Below are 18,936 nucleotides of genomic sequence, written 5' to 3'. Positions count from 1 at the left end.
TTTTTTTCCAAATTTAGATCACAAACAGACCACTGGAATATAATCTGCTAAGGCTTTTTCATGCATTTACGTTCTAATCTTGCTTAAAGAAATAAGCCTTTAAACGGTTTTTTAATGGCTAAACTTGCACATCATTGGAATTGAACCAATGACATCCTACTTACTATCTTATACCTTGTCTAACTCATAAACACCATTGGTCTATTCCCAATGGATCTTAAAACAGTTTTATGTTTTGTTGGGCTATTCCCAATGGATCTTAAAAGAGTTTTATGTTTTGAAGTTGAAGGAAATTAAAGAAAAATAACCGGTCAACGTGACCTTGTTACAGTTTTTGTCCGGCAAAAGTATGATGAAATTGTGAGCAAAGATCATCTTAAAAGTTAAAGGTATAATGGAATTTAATAATCCAAACTATTAGTCGTTGGCCGGCAACGGTCCTAACTTAAAAAATAATCAGTGGTGGTCTCACCTTTTCACGTATTGTAAACTAATGGATATTTATTAACAGAACCTTAATTTCTTTTTGTTTCTTATCCTTTTCGGTTTCATAAAAGTCCATTGGTTTACAATATATGAAAAGGTAGGACCACCACTAGTTATTTTTGAAGTTAGGACCGTTGATTTCGAAATTGTATGCTTCTTATACCACTAATAGATAAAATATATTAATTATTATCATACAGGAGTGTCTATTGTGTCGCGTGGATGAGGTGGGTTGATATGTGCAACTAGAACCTGACCCATTTTTTATTCGTGTCAAAGATTTCAATACAAACCAACCCACACATAAATTTAGGTCAACCCGAACACAACTCGTTTAACCCATTTTTTTAAATGAGTTACATGTTTGACGATTCGAGGGGGTTGTTGGGTTTTAAGCTAGTTACCGGTAACGTGTTTAGTGGTGAGTATGAGTGTGACGACTAAGGAATATATGGTGTGACAAAACTAACATTATTATAACTAATTATTTAAATGAGAATCCAAATAAACAAAACTAATATAAGAAAAGTTCTTTTTTTTTTCTAAATAGTTAGATGGGCTAACTGGTCAACCCGTTTTTTATACGGGTGAACCGGAACGCGACTGTTTTTAAAAACGGGTCAACCTGAACACAACCCACATTTTAAAGGGGTCGTGTTAGTCGACCAAAAACCTGTTTTTCGTGTCATGTCAAGAATCACCGCCTCTTAAGCTTAAACGGAGTCTATTAGTTAGGATTCAATATATGTAGATAAGATTTATTGTAATTCTCTTTATGAGTTATGATATGATTAGTTTGTCTGTATAATTTTTCTTATTGCAATCCTATAAATTATATCATTTTCATTATTGATATGATTGGTTTGTCTTTATAATTATTTCTTATTGTAATCCTATAAATTGTATCATTTTCATTATTCTAGTTAAATGGGTAGTATATGGAAAACTTATTAAAAAGAAAAACATACACATTAGCTGAAATTCCTTTGTAATGTATTACAAAACATTATGGCCGGCATCATGTAGTTTCATATCATTCTTTTGATTTTGTTATTGTTACGAACCAGGTTGAACGAAAAGAACGAACATGTCACATGGCGAGAGTTCTACAAAGAAGAGGACCGGAAAGTGTCACGCATCTGGGAAAGTGGTGCACCATGAAGAAATAAGCTTGTTAACAGTTAACGAGGACCCGGCTTTATCCAAGATGAGGCGTCGAGGGTGGTACTTGGCTTCTAGATGCACAGTGCACGTTTGCAACTCAAGGGACATGTTTGTGGACTACCAACCGTGGACAGGTCATGAGGTGGTTTTGGACTTCAACAGTCGTGCTGAGGTGGCAGGGATCGGTTCAGTGGAGCTTCATTTCACCACGGGTAAGGTTTTGAGACTGTTAAATGTTTTTCACATCCCCACAATCAGGAAGTGTCTCTTATCCGCGTGCATACTTCTGGGGAACGATTACATAATATCTATGGATGCTACTAGGGGAACCACCATCGAGAAGAATCATGAGATCGTGGGGAAAGGATACTTGGAGGATGGGTTGATCCGGATGAGCATCATAAAACCTGATTCCGAGCCTGCAAAAGGGATGGTTTAGATGTTGGCAAGTCGTCTAGTAATCGTGTCGGTATTTAGCAATAATAAAAGTCCTCTATGGTTGCATAGAAACTAAGGGATTTAATTTGTTTGAAACTGTTATGCTGTATGATGTCCTGCATCTTTTGTATTTACAAATTTGATGGTATGTCTGGTTGTCATTACCATATTTCACATCATATAATTGTGGGGTTCTTTTATGCCGGTATAATTTTCAAATCTGTTTGTTTTGCCACATGAAAATTATTAGATAAACTCATAAACCAAATTAACCGATAACAATATACTAACGTCCAAATTAAATTGCTTCGTAGATCAGGACTGGCCCGAAGGTGTGCGGGATGGGCGACGGCTCAGGGCCCAAACCCATTGGGGGCCCAATGTTTTTGTATTAGTTTTACACTTTAAAGTTAGAATATATACGTAATGAGTCGGAAAAATAGCATCCTGAAACACTTTTTTTTTTTTTTATAGGAAAACTTCATTAACACCGGCTGGCCTAGCAAAAAACGCAGAACCGCACCCAAACACCGATTAGAACATATACAGGGGGTATTTACACCATTCTTTCTAATCTAAATCAGAAAATCTAGACCTAAAATCTAGACCTATATTTGAGCCAAAAAAAGCTGAGGGACTTAACTTCCCCTAAAATAACCGCCCAGTCGCCTCCACCATTGGAAAAAATCTTCAAGTTCCTATTTTTCCACAAACACCAGCAAGTCACCGACACTAACCCGCGGACGATCTCCTTAAACTCCGGACTACCACCACTGCCATTATGGACATCAAGCAGATCCGCAGAACAGAAAGCATGGAATGGGATCAAATACAAACACTTAAGTTTGTAAGAACCATAAGAACCAATACATAATTGACAAGTGTCCATCAATAAAAAATTAGTTTAGGGGTAATTTAGACTTTTTGACCATATTTATTTATAACTAATTAAAAATAATTACAAAAAATATAATCAGCACAACACTATATAATTAGCACAACATCATTAATCGTTCTTCATTATCAGCACATCGTCCTCGAATCGTTCTCCATTATCAACATAAACGACATTAGCACAACATCTTCAATCGTTCTCCATTATCAGCACACCAGATGTGCTGATTATATCTACTTTTGGTGTTTGTTTGTATTATTTTGTAATTAACACATAATGAGCACCTTATTAGCACAAATATAAAACACCTTTTGTTAACTTTTTTTAAAAAACACTTTTATAAATACAAAAAGGTATAGCAATATGGTACTCATATTAAAGATAAAAAAATACTTGATTTTATGGTATATATTTTTAAAAAAAATAATGAAGTATATAAAAGTTATTTTAGTTTAAAAAACCTTGGTGGAATTTGTATTTAATAGAAAATGGTCAAATGACTAGCAATTTTACAAAATTACCCCTAATTTGTTAGTAGTAATTTTTAATTATAAGAGTTTTATTTATAGGGTAAAGATCAAATAGGAAGTTAATTTTCTCTAGGAAGGATAGGAAGCCATAGGATTATGACATGTGGCAAATTTTAAAATAAAGAGAAAGGGTATTTTAGTCAATCCAACTCTTTCTTCTTCCTTTTTCAAAACCCAGTAAATTCAAAAACCCATCATTTTCAAAATCCACCATCTTCAACTATTTCTTCACTTTATATCTCAATAATCACTACATTATAGTGCGATTTTCATCACAAATCAATGATTCAGAACCCGATCAACGTGTTCTTCAGCTTTTTTTTTGAAGAAAACCCAGTTTAATTTCATAAAAAAATCTCGTTTTTTCCGGTGATTTTGGAGATAATCACTCGATTCGTTCGATTCGAGCGTTGATAAGTGTTTCTATCATTCAAATTCCGTCAATTGATGAAGAAATCGGCTTCGATCCATGTAAGAAATTCTTTAATTTCATTTTCATGATCTGGGTTTTTTATTTAGTCATTGCGTTTTACGGCATGCTTTGCGGGGGTCCGGGGGCGGCAGCCCCCGGTAGCGGGGTCCCAGGGGCGGCAGCCCCTGGCGGGGTCCAAGGGGCAGAGCCCCTGGCTGGGGTTTTTTCTATTAAATTGCTGTACTAAAAACGCATCAGAAAAATTAAATTTCCATAAATTGGCTCATTTCGAAGACAGTAATTCGTAGACAATTCAGACAGTTCACAGTGACAGACAGTTTTATGTGTCCATTGCGTTTTAGAAATAAGACAGTTCACAGTGACAGACAGTTCACAGTGACAGACAGCTATTGCGTTTTAGAAAAAAACACATTTTTAAGTGTTTTTAGTCATTGTGTTTTAGGTAAAACACATTTTTTAGGTGTTTTCAGTCCATTGCGTTTTAGAATGAGTCATTTTTAAGTGTTTTCTGGCCATTGCGTTTTACATATAAGACATTTCTTTGTGTTTTTGGTGCATTGCGTTTTAGGTAAAACACTTTTTTATGTGTTTTCAGTCCATTGCGTTTTAGAAAACAGACATTTTAAGTGTATTCTGGCCATTGCGTTTTACAAATAAGTCATTTTTTTGTGTTTTTGGTGCATTGCGTTTTAGGTAAAACACATTTTTATGTGTTTTCTGGCCATTGCGTTTTACAAAAAAGTCATTTCTTTGTGTTTTTTGTGCATTGCGTTTTAGAAAAATGTCATTTTTTAGGGTTTTTTTTTCATTGCGTTTTACGATACTGGGGTTTTTTCTATTGCGTTTTACGCAACTGGGTTTTAAATTTTTTTTTTCAAAATATAGCAATAGTATACTCGTTTTAAAGATAAAAAAACACTCGTTTTTTTGGTGCAATTTTTATAAAAAAATAATGTCGTATGAAAGAGTTATTAACGTTTAAAAAATGGGGGGAATTGGAGGAGAGAGAAACTATTGGCTTGGATTGACTAGATTGCCCCTGAAAAAAGTCACGCGCCTCTTTTTTTACTTTCAATTTCCCTGATTTAATCTTAGCCCTTGATTAAGTAAATGGATGGTCAAGATCACTTCCTAGCCTTCCTAGCCAAATAAACTTCCTATTATATCTCCACCCTTTATTTATAATCAATATCAACCCTTGATTTAAATTAACAATGGTTCAGATCTGTTCTTACGGTTCTTATAATTAGCACTGTTTGTACAGGATCTCAACCCCAGAAAGCATAAATAGGAGGAATATTGGCCCACTGTGAAATGCAACTCCACACCCTCATCGCCGTGATGCATCCCGTAAACAAATGCTCCACGTTCTCGACCCCTACCCCACAAAACACGCAATCATTCGAACTAACCGAGACGTTTCTTCTGGCCAGCGCTTGCTTAGTAGGGATCCGACCCATCGCCACTCTCCACATAAAGATATTCACTTTAGATGGCAGCCATTTGCAGTTCGGAACCTTAACCACATTGTCTTCAGGAGGTTGATCCGAAGCCAAAACTTTGAAGGACCTAATAGAGAATTTCCCTGAAGCAACCGGGGACCAAATCCATCTGTCATTACCCAAGATTCTCGGAGCACTGAGCAACACGGAAAAACTCTCAGCCAATTCCTCCAGCTCGGACTGCGAGGAAGGTTCCCTAATCCAGTCCCACGACACAATGCCACCCACTTCAGGAAGACGATCGCACACCAGACAGTTCTTACCATTGTCTAACGCAAATAAATTAGGCCATCTAGACATTAGAGGCAGTGGCGGAGCTTGACCAAAATTTTCGAGGGAGCGTAAAGTGATGGGACCCAAATATTTTTTTGTCCTATGTTTTGGGTCAGGTCGGGTTGGTTATTCGATTCAAGTCGGGTCAAATAATAATAGTTCCAAACAAAACAAAGTGCATATTTAATAAACTAATCATCATTTATATACAAAGTTTATAAATATTTAGAATATACAATTTAGGAAAAATAATCGAGGGGGCGATCCTATATAATTTTAAAATTTTCGGACGAAAAATCGGAACTTATACACTTCTAACCGAAACATTGGGGTGGGCGGGTGCACCCCCGTGCACCCATAATACTTCGCCACTGATTAGAGGAATGTCACCAAACCAGATATCCAGCCAGAAACGTATACTACGGCCATCACCCAACACCCCTTTAATATAATCTAGAATTCTTTTACCTTTTAACCGGACTCTAGCTTCCATCAACGCAATGTTCTTCCAAACCCCTGTCAACCCGAGTTTAGAAGGAAGGAGAGACCACTTTCTTCTATTGCCATGACAAGCCAAAATAACCCTTCTCCAAAGGCTATCCTCCTCCACTCTAAATCTCCAAACCCACCTCGCTAGAAGAGCTTCATTTACTGATTTGAGTCTACTAATACCGAGCCCCCCCCCCCCCCCCCCCCAAATTTTTAGGAGAAGCGACCTTATCCCACGTCACCCAATGCATTTTTTTAACCCCATCCGAGCCCCCCCATAAATTTTTTTTCATAATGGACTCCAATTTCTCTACCACTTTACACGGGGCTTTGAAGATAGAGAGATAGTAAATTGGAAGACTTTGAAGAACCGCCTTGATTAAAACAACCCGACCACCAATCGATAAAGAGTTGGCTTTCCAAGAAGCAAGCCGATTCTTGAAAATAGATACCACCGGGTCCCAATTTTTAATTCGGTTCATGTTAGCACCTAGAGTGATTCCTAGATATTTGAAAGGAATACTCCCTTTGATGCATCCCATAACCGAAGCCATACGAGAAATCTCATCTTCCTCCACCCCCACCCCCATGATATTCGACTTATGGATATTAATTTTAAGCCCCGAGCAAGCGTAAAAAACCCTTAAAATTCTAACAACCAATAGAACATTCTCCTCTTCCCACTCACCAATAATCAGAGCATCATCCGCATACAAAAGATGCGAAAGCACCGGACCCCCATTAGGGAGACTAATCCCTTTAAGTCTTCCTGACTCGCAAGCTTTAGAGACCATAAAAGAAAAGGCTTCCATAACAATTAGAAAAAGAAAGGGGGAGAGAGGATTACCTTGCCTTAAACCTTTTTGAAACACTTGGTTTGGTGGTTTGAAAGTCTCTTTCCCGACGTCCTCAGTTTTGTTTTTCCTTTAGTTTCTTATCTATTTATTAAATGCAAATGACATTAATTGCCTAATTTTGTCAAGTTACATTAAATGATTGGTGTTAATTCAAATTACATTAATTCATTTTCATATATTTAATTTTCGTTATATATATTCTTTTTAAAAATTTAGATTTAAGGGGCCTAAAGATTTTCGAACATTTTCGGAGATGTCCCTGTCATAAATGAAAAAAAAGGTAATATAATTTTTTTCAAGATTAACACCAACGAACAATCGACATACATGTTGTTTGATAAAACCAGCCTGTAATTCTTAAGGTGTATTAATATAATTACATTTTGAAATTGTGTCATTTATAGAAGAGAACATACATTGTGTCTACTGTCTACATCATCTACTCAAATTAATTTTGTAGTAACATTTCCTCTTTTCTAATATCCTTATAACAAACACACTCTTTTTGTAAGAAAGAAAAAAAGTATATACAAACTTTTCAATAATTTAATATAATCACCATCTTTTATGTATAACTAGCAAATTTAACAATGTGAATATAACCCTGAAAAGTTATAAAAGAAAAAACTGTGTGGATAAAAGAGAAATAGATGTTACGACATGTGTGACACATTAGCATTACATCATATTTTCCCGTATGACACATTAGCGTTAAATAAGCCTTTTCACCACTTTTCCTTGCACAGGGTTGTCCCAGTTTTCCTCATAATCCCCCCCCCCCTAAAGATATCACGATTCCTGGTGAAAAATTTCTTCCTAAATCCGAGGGACGGTGTTCCCACCCAGGGCCGTCGTCACCAAGCCCTCCCCAGACTCCACTCCGTGTGGTATAAAACTAATGACCCATGTGGTTTTTCTTAGTTTTATAACATCTTGCTGTTAAAAAAAAGAGAATAAAATAAAAAAAATCATAAATAAGGTAAAATACAATATTACAAACATAATTTATAAGGGACTAATGTTGACAACCTGAGAATTGTTAGGGGGGGGATGTGGAAGCAGAATTATTCAAATCAGAAGCTAAAATTGTTGCAACGAAATCGCACTGATTGATTGGAGTTTGAACGTTGAAGAGGTTTCATGAATCGAATTGTGAGTGCATACCTCTCTTGAGAAGAAGAATTTAATCACAGGTACTTACATTACATGTTATATTACAAAACATTATTGCATGAAATCACTGTTAAAAGCTTTTCATGTGACTTGATATCAGTTATTTTTTTTTTATTAATTTTTTTGTTACAACCAGGTTGAACAGCTTATGGGAAGAATGAACATGTCATGTGGGGACAATGGGTATTTTGATGAGTGCAAAGACATAAAATCTGACACCGAGCCTGCGAAAGTGGTGCACAATGAAGTAATAGGCTTGATAACTGTAAATGAGGACCCGGCTTTATCCAAAATGAGGCGTCGAGGGTGGTACTTGGCTTCTAGATGCACGGTGCACGTGTGTAACTCAAGGGACATGTTTGTGGAGTACCATCCGTTGAGTGGTCACGAGGTGATTTTGGACAACAAGAATCATGTTGAGGTGGCAGGGATCGGTTCAGTGGTGCTTCGATTCACCACGGGTAAGGTTTTGACTCTTTCAAATGTTTTTCACATCCCCGCGATCAGTAAGTGTCTCGTATCACTTGGCAAACTTGCTAAGATTGGGTTGAGCATGTCTTTTGATGCTGGGGGAGTCATCATTGTTGAGAAGAATCGACAGACTGTGGGAGAAGGATACAATGAGGATGGATTGTTTCGGTTGAGAATCGTGGAAGAATGAACAAGTAGTCATGTTGGTTTTTAGCCATAAAACTCATCTATGGTTGCATAGAAACTAAGGGATTTGTTAGAATTGTTATCAGTGAACCATGTGTAACCTCTATCGCACATGTGTGTTTATCAATAAAATTATAATATGAAAAAAACCTTCTTATCTATCTAGTATTACACTTTTTGATTTTGATCACACCATGAAACATACACATAATGTTTGCTACATTCAGTGGCGGATCCAGGGGTGTTTTGGGGGTTCCCAGGAACCCCCTCGGTTTTGAAAAAAATGAAAAAAATAGTGGAAATTTTATATGATTTCTAAAAAATTAGTAAGAAGTAGTGAAAATCTAGCAAAAGAAACCTGGTGAAAAAAATCCTGGATCCGCCACTGGCTACATTGCTTTTAAGGGGAGGGGGTGGTCACTAGTGATAGATTTCTATCACTCCCAATATCCAATCAAATCATGCTATGTCATCACCCAATATTCTATCACTAGTGATATAAATGTAGTGCAGGTGGTCATCACTAGTGATGGGACTTCAATGTACAAGTATTAATACACAATGTACAAGTCATACACCTTCATTCCTCTATATTCAACGCGTTATATATATAACGAGTTATTTCTATCACTCGTTACCAAAGTGGAGGCGGCGGTGTTAGTGATACTATCACTCGTTATGGGGAGTCCATAACGGACCACCCCCTCCCCCCTTATGGTGTTAAATGATTCATGTCAAATAATCTATGTCATAGTAGACTTTGACATCCGTTTGATTAATTTACAAACATTAATGTAGCATAAACACTCGGTAACATGAAAAATCCCAAACCAAACCAATCCAAATGGACGCGATACAATCCCACTCATATTGATAGGGTCTGAAAAGAGTGTTATCGGACAAACGTTACCTCTATCCATGAGAAAATCGAGTTTACTTCCGACTGACGGACCCCACCTCCATGATAATATTAAAACATTATCCCAACACATTTTCACTTGAACTTGAACAATGCTATCGACATCCTTTTCCACACCACCACCAATCACAACAAACCACCCTCCTCACTCACCGGAAACACTCGCAACACTTATCACCACCACCAAAACCATCAAACAACTCCACCAAATTCACGCAGCCGTAATCCGCCACAACTTCCATAACCACCCACAAGTCAACTTCAAACTACAACGCTCATACTCTTCATTCGACCGCCTTGATTCATGTCTCACTCTTTTCAACCACACCCACAATCCCAATGTCTTCTTCTACACTTCCATCATCCACTCTCACACTGTTCATAATCTCTATATCAAAGCAATCAAACTATACATACAAATGATATCACAAGATGTTGAACCCAATGAATTCACATTTTCAGCAGTTTTAAAGGGTTGTCGTTTAGATATTGGAAAACTGATTCATACCCACGTGGTTAAACTCGGTTTTGATTCTAATATGCACGTGAGAACAGCTCTGGTTGATGTTTACTCACGAGGTGGGGATTTGTACTCTGCACGCCAACTGTTCGACACAATGCCTGAGAGAAGTTTAGTGTCGTTGACTTCTATGATAACCGGGTACGCGAAGCATGGGGAGCTAGTGAAGGCGCGTGCGTTGTTTGATGCAATGACTGAGAGAGATTCGGTGTGTTGGAATGTGATGATCGGTGGGTATGCCAAGTACGGAAAACCTACCGAAGCGTTAACCCTGTTTAGGGAAATGCTAAGTAAGAAGATGAACCCAGATGAAGTTACGTTAGTTGCGGGGTTATCAGCGTGTGGGCAGATTGGGGCGTTGGAATCAGGAAGATGGATTCATTCTTATATTCAGAACAATGGTGTTTACATGAATGTTCATTTGGGTACCGCGTTAATCGATATGTATAGCAAATGTGGCAGTTTAAAAGACGCGGAATCAATCTTCAACAAGCTCAAGAACAAAGATGTTGTTGCGTACAACGCGATGATTACAGCTTACGCGATGCATGGGTTTTCCGGACAAGCTTTACTGCTTTTCAGCAACATGTGTCGGATGCATACGGCAAGACCTACAGATGTCTCATTCATCGGAATCTTGAATGCTTGTGCTCATTCGGGCTTGGTTTCAGTCGGAAAGGGTATCTTTCTTTCGATGAAAAGTAAACACAAGACCGAACCGACAATCGAGCATTATGGATGTATGGTTAACCTTCTTGGTCGAGCGGGTTATCTTGAACACGCATATGAGCTGGTCACAAACATGAAAATTGACCCCGATCCCGTGATATGGGGAACTTTACTCGATTCATGTACCCTACACAAAAACGTCGATCTAGCAGAACATATCGTCAAGTTTTTGGTAGATCGTAATCTTGCAAATTCGGGAACGTACATACTTCTTTCTAACTTATACGCCGCTACCTCAGACTGGGCCGGGGTGGCCCGAATGCGGACCTTGATGAAGGACCACGGGGTGCATAAAGAACCCGGGTGCAGCTCGATTGAAGTGCATAACAAGGTGCACGAGTTTGTTGCGGGGGACATGAATCACCCGAGTTACCAAAAGATTTATATGATGTTGGAGGAGGTGAACGGATGGCTTAAGGATCATGGTTATATTCCGCAAACGGATGTCGCGTTGCATGATTTGGGGGAAAAGGAAAGAGCGCGATCGTTGGAGGTTCATAGTGAGAAACTTGCTATCGCGTTTGGGCTTATTAGTACCGAGGCTGGAAGTACTATCAAGATTGTGAAGAATCTTAGGGTTTGTTCGGATTGTCATGAGGTGACAAAGCTGATATCGAAGATCACGAGAAGGAGAATCGTTGTTAGGGATCGGAATCGGTTTCATTCTTTTGAAGATGGTTCATGTTCTTGTGGGGATTACTGGTGATATTGTTATAGCTACTGAGAGTTGTAGATTGAGTTACCACTCTAGATATTATAGGTACACAAACGACTCTGTAAAGATATTTCCAGTTTCAAACAAACACAATTAAGACATTCTTAGGAGAGTCTAAATGAAAATTAGTTTTTAGCTACTGAGAGTTGTAAATGGTGATTGACGTGAGTAGTTTTAGTCTCTTTGCTCTAAACACTTTTCTCAGTCTATTGCCCCCAAGTTGGCTCAAACTTATAGCTTTTATAGTGAAAGAAAAAGAAACTTATTAAATGAAGTATAAATTGCTATTAATCAAATTTAATATGCAATAAATCGATTTAACTGGAAATTTTAAAACCGATTTTTCAATGTAACTTGTGTTACAATTTGATAAAACGAGTAAAGGAATTAAGGAACAGAAGAATAAGAGAATCTACAATAGAGGCATTCTTAGGTGTTTTTAAGGAGAGATGGTGTGAGGTGGAGGAGATATATCCTCGCTCGTTTCTAATTGACCATTAGTTTAAGCATCTTTGATGTGGGCAATCTTGAAGACTATAGATAAACAACCCCTAAGGTGCAAAAGGACCATAATACCATTATACTTAACTAGAAAAAAGGTAACAGAGTTAGTGTTAGAGGCCAAAACCATTACAAGATGCAACTTCAAGGTTTGATACGTCAAAAAAATCCTTTTTAAATTGAAAAGGTTAATCTGGTAAAACTACAAGGGCCAAAATACTAATTTACTCTAAAAATCGTTTGCTTTCATAGGGTATAATGTATGTATTAAAGTGAGAATGATGAACTTCATAAAAACTCTTAAGCGGATTAACAAAGTAACTTATTTACTTAATAGGCCGTGTGCTGGTGTTTACATTAATTCGTTGAATAAACAAGTCTTATACAAATTATGTTTTTTAATAAACGGGTCATGTTAGGTAACACAAAACCTAACATGAATCTGTTTATTTTCATTTCGTGTTCAGGCAACCAAACTTAGCAAGAGTTAGACAAGTCACAAAATAGGTTAATATCACGATTAAAATGTCAATGAGTCCTAGATCAATTGATTTGGGAAGAGGTAACTCCATGACCTTCGGTTAGCATCCCACTTGGTGCAGTTTGTTTGAAATTTGTTTCAAGTGGACGGGTCTGGTCACCAGCAATGTCTGTGTACGTAGGACGTGAGTGGTTTTTCACCAATAAACTTATCCGAGCGGCCAAACTTGTATAATATTTGTTGGCTGCCCCGGGTATTTTCTTGTATTAGAGCATTCACATTCTATCCATCAAAATATGTGAGAGGGAGTTTTTATATTATAAAGGGTATAAAAAGTGGTTGTGAGTGGAGGAGAGAGAAAATGTTACTGTTCATCTGTATATTTGAGGGAACACTGTTCACCCACTATAATTTTTTTAATATATATTGAAAGTGGTTGTGAGTGAAAGAGAGAGAAAAATATAATGATAATATTATTTAATTGAAAAGGAGAGAGAAAAAGTATTTGTTTTTAGTGAAAGTATATTGATATAGGAGTTGTTTTTTTAGTGGAATGTATGTATAATTTGATGGATTAGATGTGAATGCTCTTATGTGTGTTACTTTCTACCTATAAATTCCTCTTTTCATAAACAACCATAAAATATTATTCTTTAGGTCATCCACAAACCCACCCAAACCAAGAAGCTACCAACAAAAATGGCGTTCTCTGCAAATCCGCTGGCTCTCAGCGTTCCAGACCCTACCTTCGAGTCCTGGCTCCGAGACAGCGGTTACCTAGAGGTTCTCGACCAACGCACCTCCGATCTCCACCGTATCTCCACCACAACCACCGCCACCGCCACCAGTTCCAACTCCGCAACCGCCGATCCGCCGCCCGTCGCTACTGCCGTTAGCAGCGGCTTTTTCCTCTTGAACGTTCTCAACCACATCGGAATTCTACTCTCTTTGATAACAATTAATCCTTTCTCCAAACTCACTAACGAAGATTTTGCACGTGATACGCCACCGTGGACCCTAGGGTTTGTTGGATCGTTTGATTCGTATAGTTTTCCGTCTTCTCGGTCGCAAGCGCGTATGAGAGTTACGGAGAATAATAAGAGATATTGCCGGAATTATTTTACTCTGTTTATCGTCTTCTTCGCCTGCTCTCTGTATGTATCTGTTTTTCAGTTTGATAACAGTTTTTGTTTATTTGTTCTTAGATTTAATAACAGTTTCTTTTTATGTGTTCTTAAATTGTTATGCAAATTCTGTGTTTATGTGTTCTTAACAATTTCAGTTTCTGCTTATGTGTTCTTCAATTGTTATTTAATTTCTGTTCATGTGTTCTTAAATATAGTAACAATTTCTGTTTATGTGTTCTTAACAGTTTCTGCTTATTTGCTGTTAAATATAATGACAATAACAATTTCTGTGTATGTGTTTGTAAATTGATATATATTTTTGGTTTATGTGTTTTGTAAATGTTATTCAGTGTTTGTTTATGTGTTTTTAAATTGTTATTGTATTTCTGTTTATGTTTTGTTAACAGTTTCTGACTTTCTGCTATGTGTTGTTAAATTTAAACAATTTATGTTTATGTGTTCTTGAATTGTTATTCGATTTTTGTTTATTTTTTTTTAAATTTAATAATAGTTTCTGCTTATGTGATCTTGAATTGTTATTCAATTTCTGTTTATGTGTTCTTAAATTGTTAGTTAATTTCTCTTTTTGTGTTCATAAATTCAATAGCAGTTTCTGCTTATGTGTTTTGTAATTGTTAGTTTCTGTTGATGTGCTCTTAAATTCAGTAACAGTTTTTGCTTATGTGTTCTTTGATTTAACTACAATTTCTGTTTATTTGCTCTTAAATAGTCAAATTTAATAACAAAATCCTTGAAAACCTTCATATTCTTTCTTACCTTTTTGTATTGTTAATTGATTGGTTATGTTGCTGATAATGTAGGTATCAAATACCGATCGCTCTTGCTGGTTTGGTATCCAGTTTGGCACTTTGGGATCTGTTTGCATACTGCAGTAAACGTTGGGGGTTAGATAATCATCCCGTTACTCGAGAATGTTTGCTTCGGTTGTTACAATGCGGTTAGTTTTCAATTTTCCATATCCAGATTCTTATGTGATTCAGTTTGTATGTAATGTGATCGATTGCATATTATATTCTCTGCGTTCGATGGAACCGTTTTGATATCTGGTTACTGAATGACTACATTAGTATCTAATGAAATCTTTCTGATATTGGAATTTCAGCCACTGCAGTTGTTATATTCGTGTGCAATGTTCAAACAGCGATCATATACGCTCTTGCAGTTAGCTATGCAGGTCAGTCGAGCCATCTCTTTTTGATCATTGTGACTGTACTTTTTCTAAAGTGTGTAATCGTTGTAGTGATGATGCTGCATGCCTCGTTCCGGAAGCTGACTCCTATCAAGCAACCTACTAAAGGGAAACCGAAGTAGAAATTTTTGCAAAGAACTGGGCTCTTCGGTGATATAACGTAGGGGTGAACCGCGGGTTCGTGTAAGCAGAGTTAATTAAGACAGGTAACATTAATTGTTAATGTCATGTAATCAATTTTTATTTATATGTTATGCGCCACATAGATCAGCTGTTAGCAAGTGTTATTCTTATCTGAGTTATGTTCTTAAAACTACTTGAGAGTTCGAGGTACCTACCTTTAATGGTGATTTTGTATAAAGTTTAAGAAAGCTTAATTGAGTGGACTCACATGAGATCCAGAAACCAAGTTAAATAATAATAATAATAATATACGTTTGGTGCACGCTATGCTATAACTATGTATAAGTTCTGATCTTAATTTCTGTTTAAGGTGCTTATAATGGCATATTAGTTAAAACAAGTCTTATAATGTGAAAGTAGATACATGTAGTTAAACTTGCCGTTTATAGGCTATTTATCATGAGATGATTTATTAACCAAAGTTGTTAAAAGATATAGTACCTGTGATTACATATTAGTCCAGACAGCTCTTATAATGTGAAAGAAGATGCATGTATAAGTTACTTTATTATGAGATGATTTATTTACTAGCCAGAGTTATCAAGAATATAGTGTTCTCCTTGAATTGCATACAAAAGTTTTTTTTTTGTGTACGATTTCTTCTAATATAGCCCAGTTGTAAAATTAACTTTAGATATGAGTGATGTTTCCTTTGATGATGGTGAAGCGTTCCGGTTGGGGCATTACGTGTTAGTTTTGATGAAATGTTTGGATGGGAAAGCGACTATGATAAGGAATGCTGTTATATGTGTGTTCATTACTATATTCTTATAAAATTTCTAGATAAGTAAGTTACTTTTGGCGTCAAGAGAAGTATACATGAACATGGTCAGAGAATGAGATTTGAAAGAGGTCCATCAAAATAGAATAATTTCTAAACAAGCCGTATTTATGTGAAGTTTTTACATAACAAGAAGTGTAGTGACCCTATTTCACAACTCATGGTTTGGCAACATATCATCATCACAAGAGATAATCTTTAGCCTGATTTTGTTTGAAAGAAGGAAAATTCCATTGAAGGTTTTAAATGTTTTATTTAGCATGTGTTAGAAGTTATTCCCTAACCAGCACCCATAGAGATTTAATGAGTGTGAGGGTCAAAGGATTTGGAAGTTGGTTTGTAGGAGTTTTTCCTCCAGCTTACAGAAAAAGGATGTATTTTAGACGACTTATAGGGTTAGTTCCTTTAGACTATTCTAACGCTCAAGTAAGCCGAAAACATACAAGATAGTAGAAAAAAGGTTTTCAAAATGCTATTTCAAAGTTTTAGAGACGACATCTTGCTTTATATGCATAGGGTTAGTTCCTTTTAAAAGTTAGGGCATTTACTATCCCCTATATAAGGAAAACTAGTTATCACCCGTGAATACTCACGGGTTAATCTATTTTTCTAAAAAAAATAAATCTATACATATATATTAATAGAGTAAATTACAAGTTTTGTCCTTTATGTTTACATCAAATTGCAGGCGTTGTCCTTTTGGCCAAAAGTTTACAGGCGGTGTCCTTAACCTTTCAAAATCTTGCACGTTTTGTCCTTTAAGCCAAACCTGGTTAGAAATCGCAGTTAATTATTATTATGTAAAATACACATGAGGGTACAATAGTCTTTTTCCTTCTCAACCCTTTCTATTTCCCATTTATAACCTTCACCAACCTCTCAAACCTCGATTCATCTATTCAATTCATCAGTTAACACAAATAAATACAAGAATTACCATTTACAGAAGCTCCTCAAATCTGTAATTAACCCAACTCAACACCTCAAATCAATCGCAAAATTCGTATGTTTTCAATCGACCCGAATCTGCAAATCGAACCATTTGTGGGTCTTGATCAAATAATGTCTTTTGATGAACAAAAAAGTCAACACACAAATCTGTAAGATCGCTGCTAAACCCACAAATATAAATCCAAGTGTTTTCCCAAAGTTATGTTTTTTTGGTGGTGGCGGCGGTGGTCGGTGTCTCCTAGGTTTTGTTCCCATCGTGTTCCTTGGACCCGGAGGATGTCGTACTTTTCTTGGCGGTGGTGGAGATGCCGGGAGGTGGTGGCAGATATGGAGGTGAAGGCGGCAGTGGCAATGGTGGAACAAGTGGAGGTGATGGCGGCGGCGGTGGTGGCGGAACTGAGGGCGGTGGTGGTCGTATATCTTGTTGGGAATGAGCAGAGAAATACAACTCCCATATCAACAGTTTCCAGATTACAACAAAAATTAAACACACATAACTTAAAACAAAGCACGAAAACAAAAATGAAAATTCCCATAACAACAGTTTCCAAATTACAGCAAAAATTAGCTCATTTAAAACGGAGGCTTCCTAATTTCAAAGAAAATTTCCAAAAACACCAAAGCCAATTTAACAACTTTTGCCATGATTTGGGATAAACTGGTCAAACAATGAAGCAAATTGACATAAAGAAACAAAACTGAATATACAAACTATGATATTTCCGTATGTACAAGATTAAAGGCGCATACAATCTGTTTATTTGTGCTATTTTTTTTATTCCACTTATTATTTTTTTATTCTTCTGTAAATGGTAATTTGGTTAACTGATGTTGAAGATATGAATTTAGGGTGGGTGAGGGTTATAAATAGAGGAATAGAAAGGGTTGAGAGGGAAAAAGGGAAAAAGACCATTGTACCCTCATGTGCATTGCATATGACAAGAATTAACTGAGATTTCTAACCAGGTTTGGCCTAAAGGACAAAACGTGCAAGATTTTGAAAGGTTAAGGACAACGCCTGTAAACTTTTGGCCAAAAGGACAACGCCTGCAATTTGGTGTAAACATAAAGGACAAAACTTGTAATTTACTCATTAATAAATGAAAATTGCATGATGAATATTAGCAAAAAAAAAGCATGATATCAATGAAACACAAACTGCTAATAACATTGTTTTACCATGTTAACCATATACATTAAGAAACCATCAAGTCAATAAGTTCAAAAACAAAACCGTGCAACATGACCATCAAAACATTCATAATTATAATATCTGTTATCAAAACGTACTTATAGGTCGTTCTTAAACTGCCATAACGACATTTAGAATGATCTTCTGCTGTGAAGACAGGTATGTGAAGTGCAAAATATCACCAAACTTCAAGTTATTATCAGACATTTACTTCCGCCAACCATCCAAGGTGTAACGTGGCCCATTGTTTAACTCCGTCTTCACAGCATAAACATTCACAACTCCAATCATATTTTGAACTGTCAAGGGATGCAGATTGACACAAAGACCTGCTCGCCTAACAACTTCAACAGGAAGACGCTACATATATTGTGTGAAACAAAATAATAGTGAATGACAAATAAACATAAATCGTTAGTTTGTTATAAAAAATGGTATACTAGTCTATAGTCTCCTTTCCGAACAAAGTGAAAGAACTCAGGGTCAAGAAGATCAACAGAACGTTTTTTTTTTTGAACTCTTTCTACTCTTATTTGTATGGTTACAATTTTTGTGAACATTACCGCCTTTCTTCCCCTTAATGAAAAAGTAAACATATAGATGTGACTTAAAATGCGTGTGGAATATATGCGCAAAAAAATGCAGTTTATATAACATGAGTAGGAGTTGGGTGGAAAGTCTATTTTTCCTAGAAAGTCTAGGAAGGAATAAGAATTGAACATGTGTCATT

The 18,936-nt window shown here is 36.5% G+C and overlaps 3 protein-coding genes across 5 annotated transcripts; 2 read left to right on the top strand and 1 right to left on the bottom strand.

Annotated features, from left to right (window-relative positions):
• Window positions 1-5,214: 5,214 nt before the first annotated feature.
• On the bottom strand, window positions 5,215-5,748 carry LOC110892510. The gene has a single exon (XM_022139669.1). It carries the CDS (start codon window positions 5,746-5,748, stop codon window positions 5,215-5,217), a length of 534 nt encoding a protein of 177 aa, XP_021995361.1.
• A 4,118-nt stretch (window positions 5,749-9,866) lies between these two features.
• On the top strand, window positions 9,867-11,919 carry LOC110894259 (pentatricopeptide repeat-containing protein ELI1, chloroplastic). Its single transcript, XM_022141452.2, has one exon. It carries the CDS (start codon window positions 9,909-9,911, stop codon window positions 11,769-11,771), a length of 1,863 nt encoding a protein of 620 aa, XP_021997144.1. The 5' UTR covers window positions 9,867-9,908; the 3' UTR covers window positions 11,772-11,919.
• Window positions 11,920-13,396: 1,477 nt separating this feature from the next.
• LOC110894257 (PRA1 family protein H) lies at window positions 13,397-18,765 on the top strand. 3 transcript variants are annotated; one of them, XR_002566232.2, is made up of 5 exons: window positions 13,397-13,916; window positions 14,711-14,847; window positions 15,013-15,084; window positions 15,151-15,305; window positions 18,366-18,765. XR_002566232.2 is itself a non-coding variant. In XM_022141451.2 (4 exons), exons 1-4 carry the CDS (start codon window positions 13,462-13,464, stop codon window positions 15,219-15,221), a joined length of 735 nt encoding a protein of 244 aa, XP_021997143.1. In that variant the 5' UTR covers window positions 13,397-13,461; the 3' UTR covers window positions 15,222-15,544. The 3 variants fall into 3 exon arrangements, 1 of the variants encoding a protein (XP_021997143.1); XR_002566233.2 differs by having other exon boundaries at window positions 18,362-18,765; XM_022141451.2 differs by lacking the exon at window positions 18,366-18,765 and having other exon boundaries at window positions 15,151-15,544.
• Window positions 18,766-18,936: the final 171 nt, after the last annotated feature.

The sequence above is a fragment of the Helianthus annuus genome, chromosome 12 (assembly GCF_002127325.2).
Source record: "Helianthus annuus cultivar XRQ/B chromosome 12, HanXRQr2.0-SUNRISE, whole genome shotgun sequence".
Classification (NCBI taxonomy): Eukaryota; Viridiplantae; Streptophyta; class Magnoliopsida; order Asterales; family Asteraceae; genus Helianthus; species Helianthus annuus.
The sequence above is the reverse complement of the archived record's forward strand: the minus strand, read 5'-3'. Positions and strand labels throughout refer to the sequence as shown.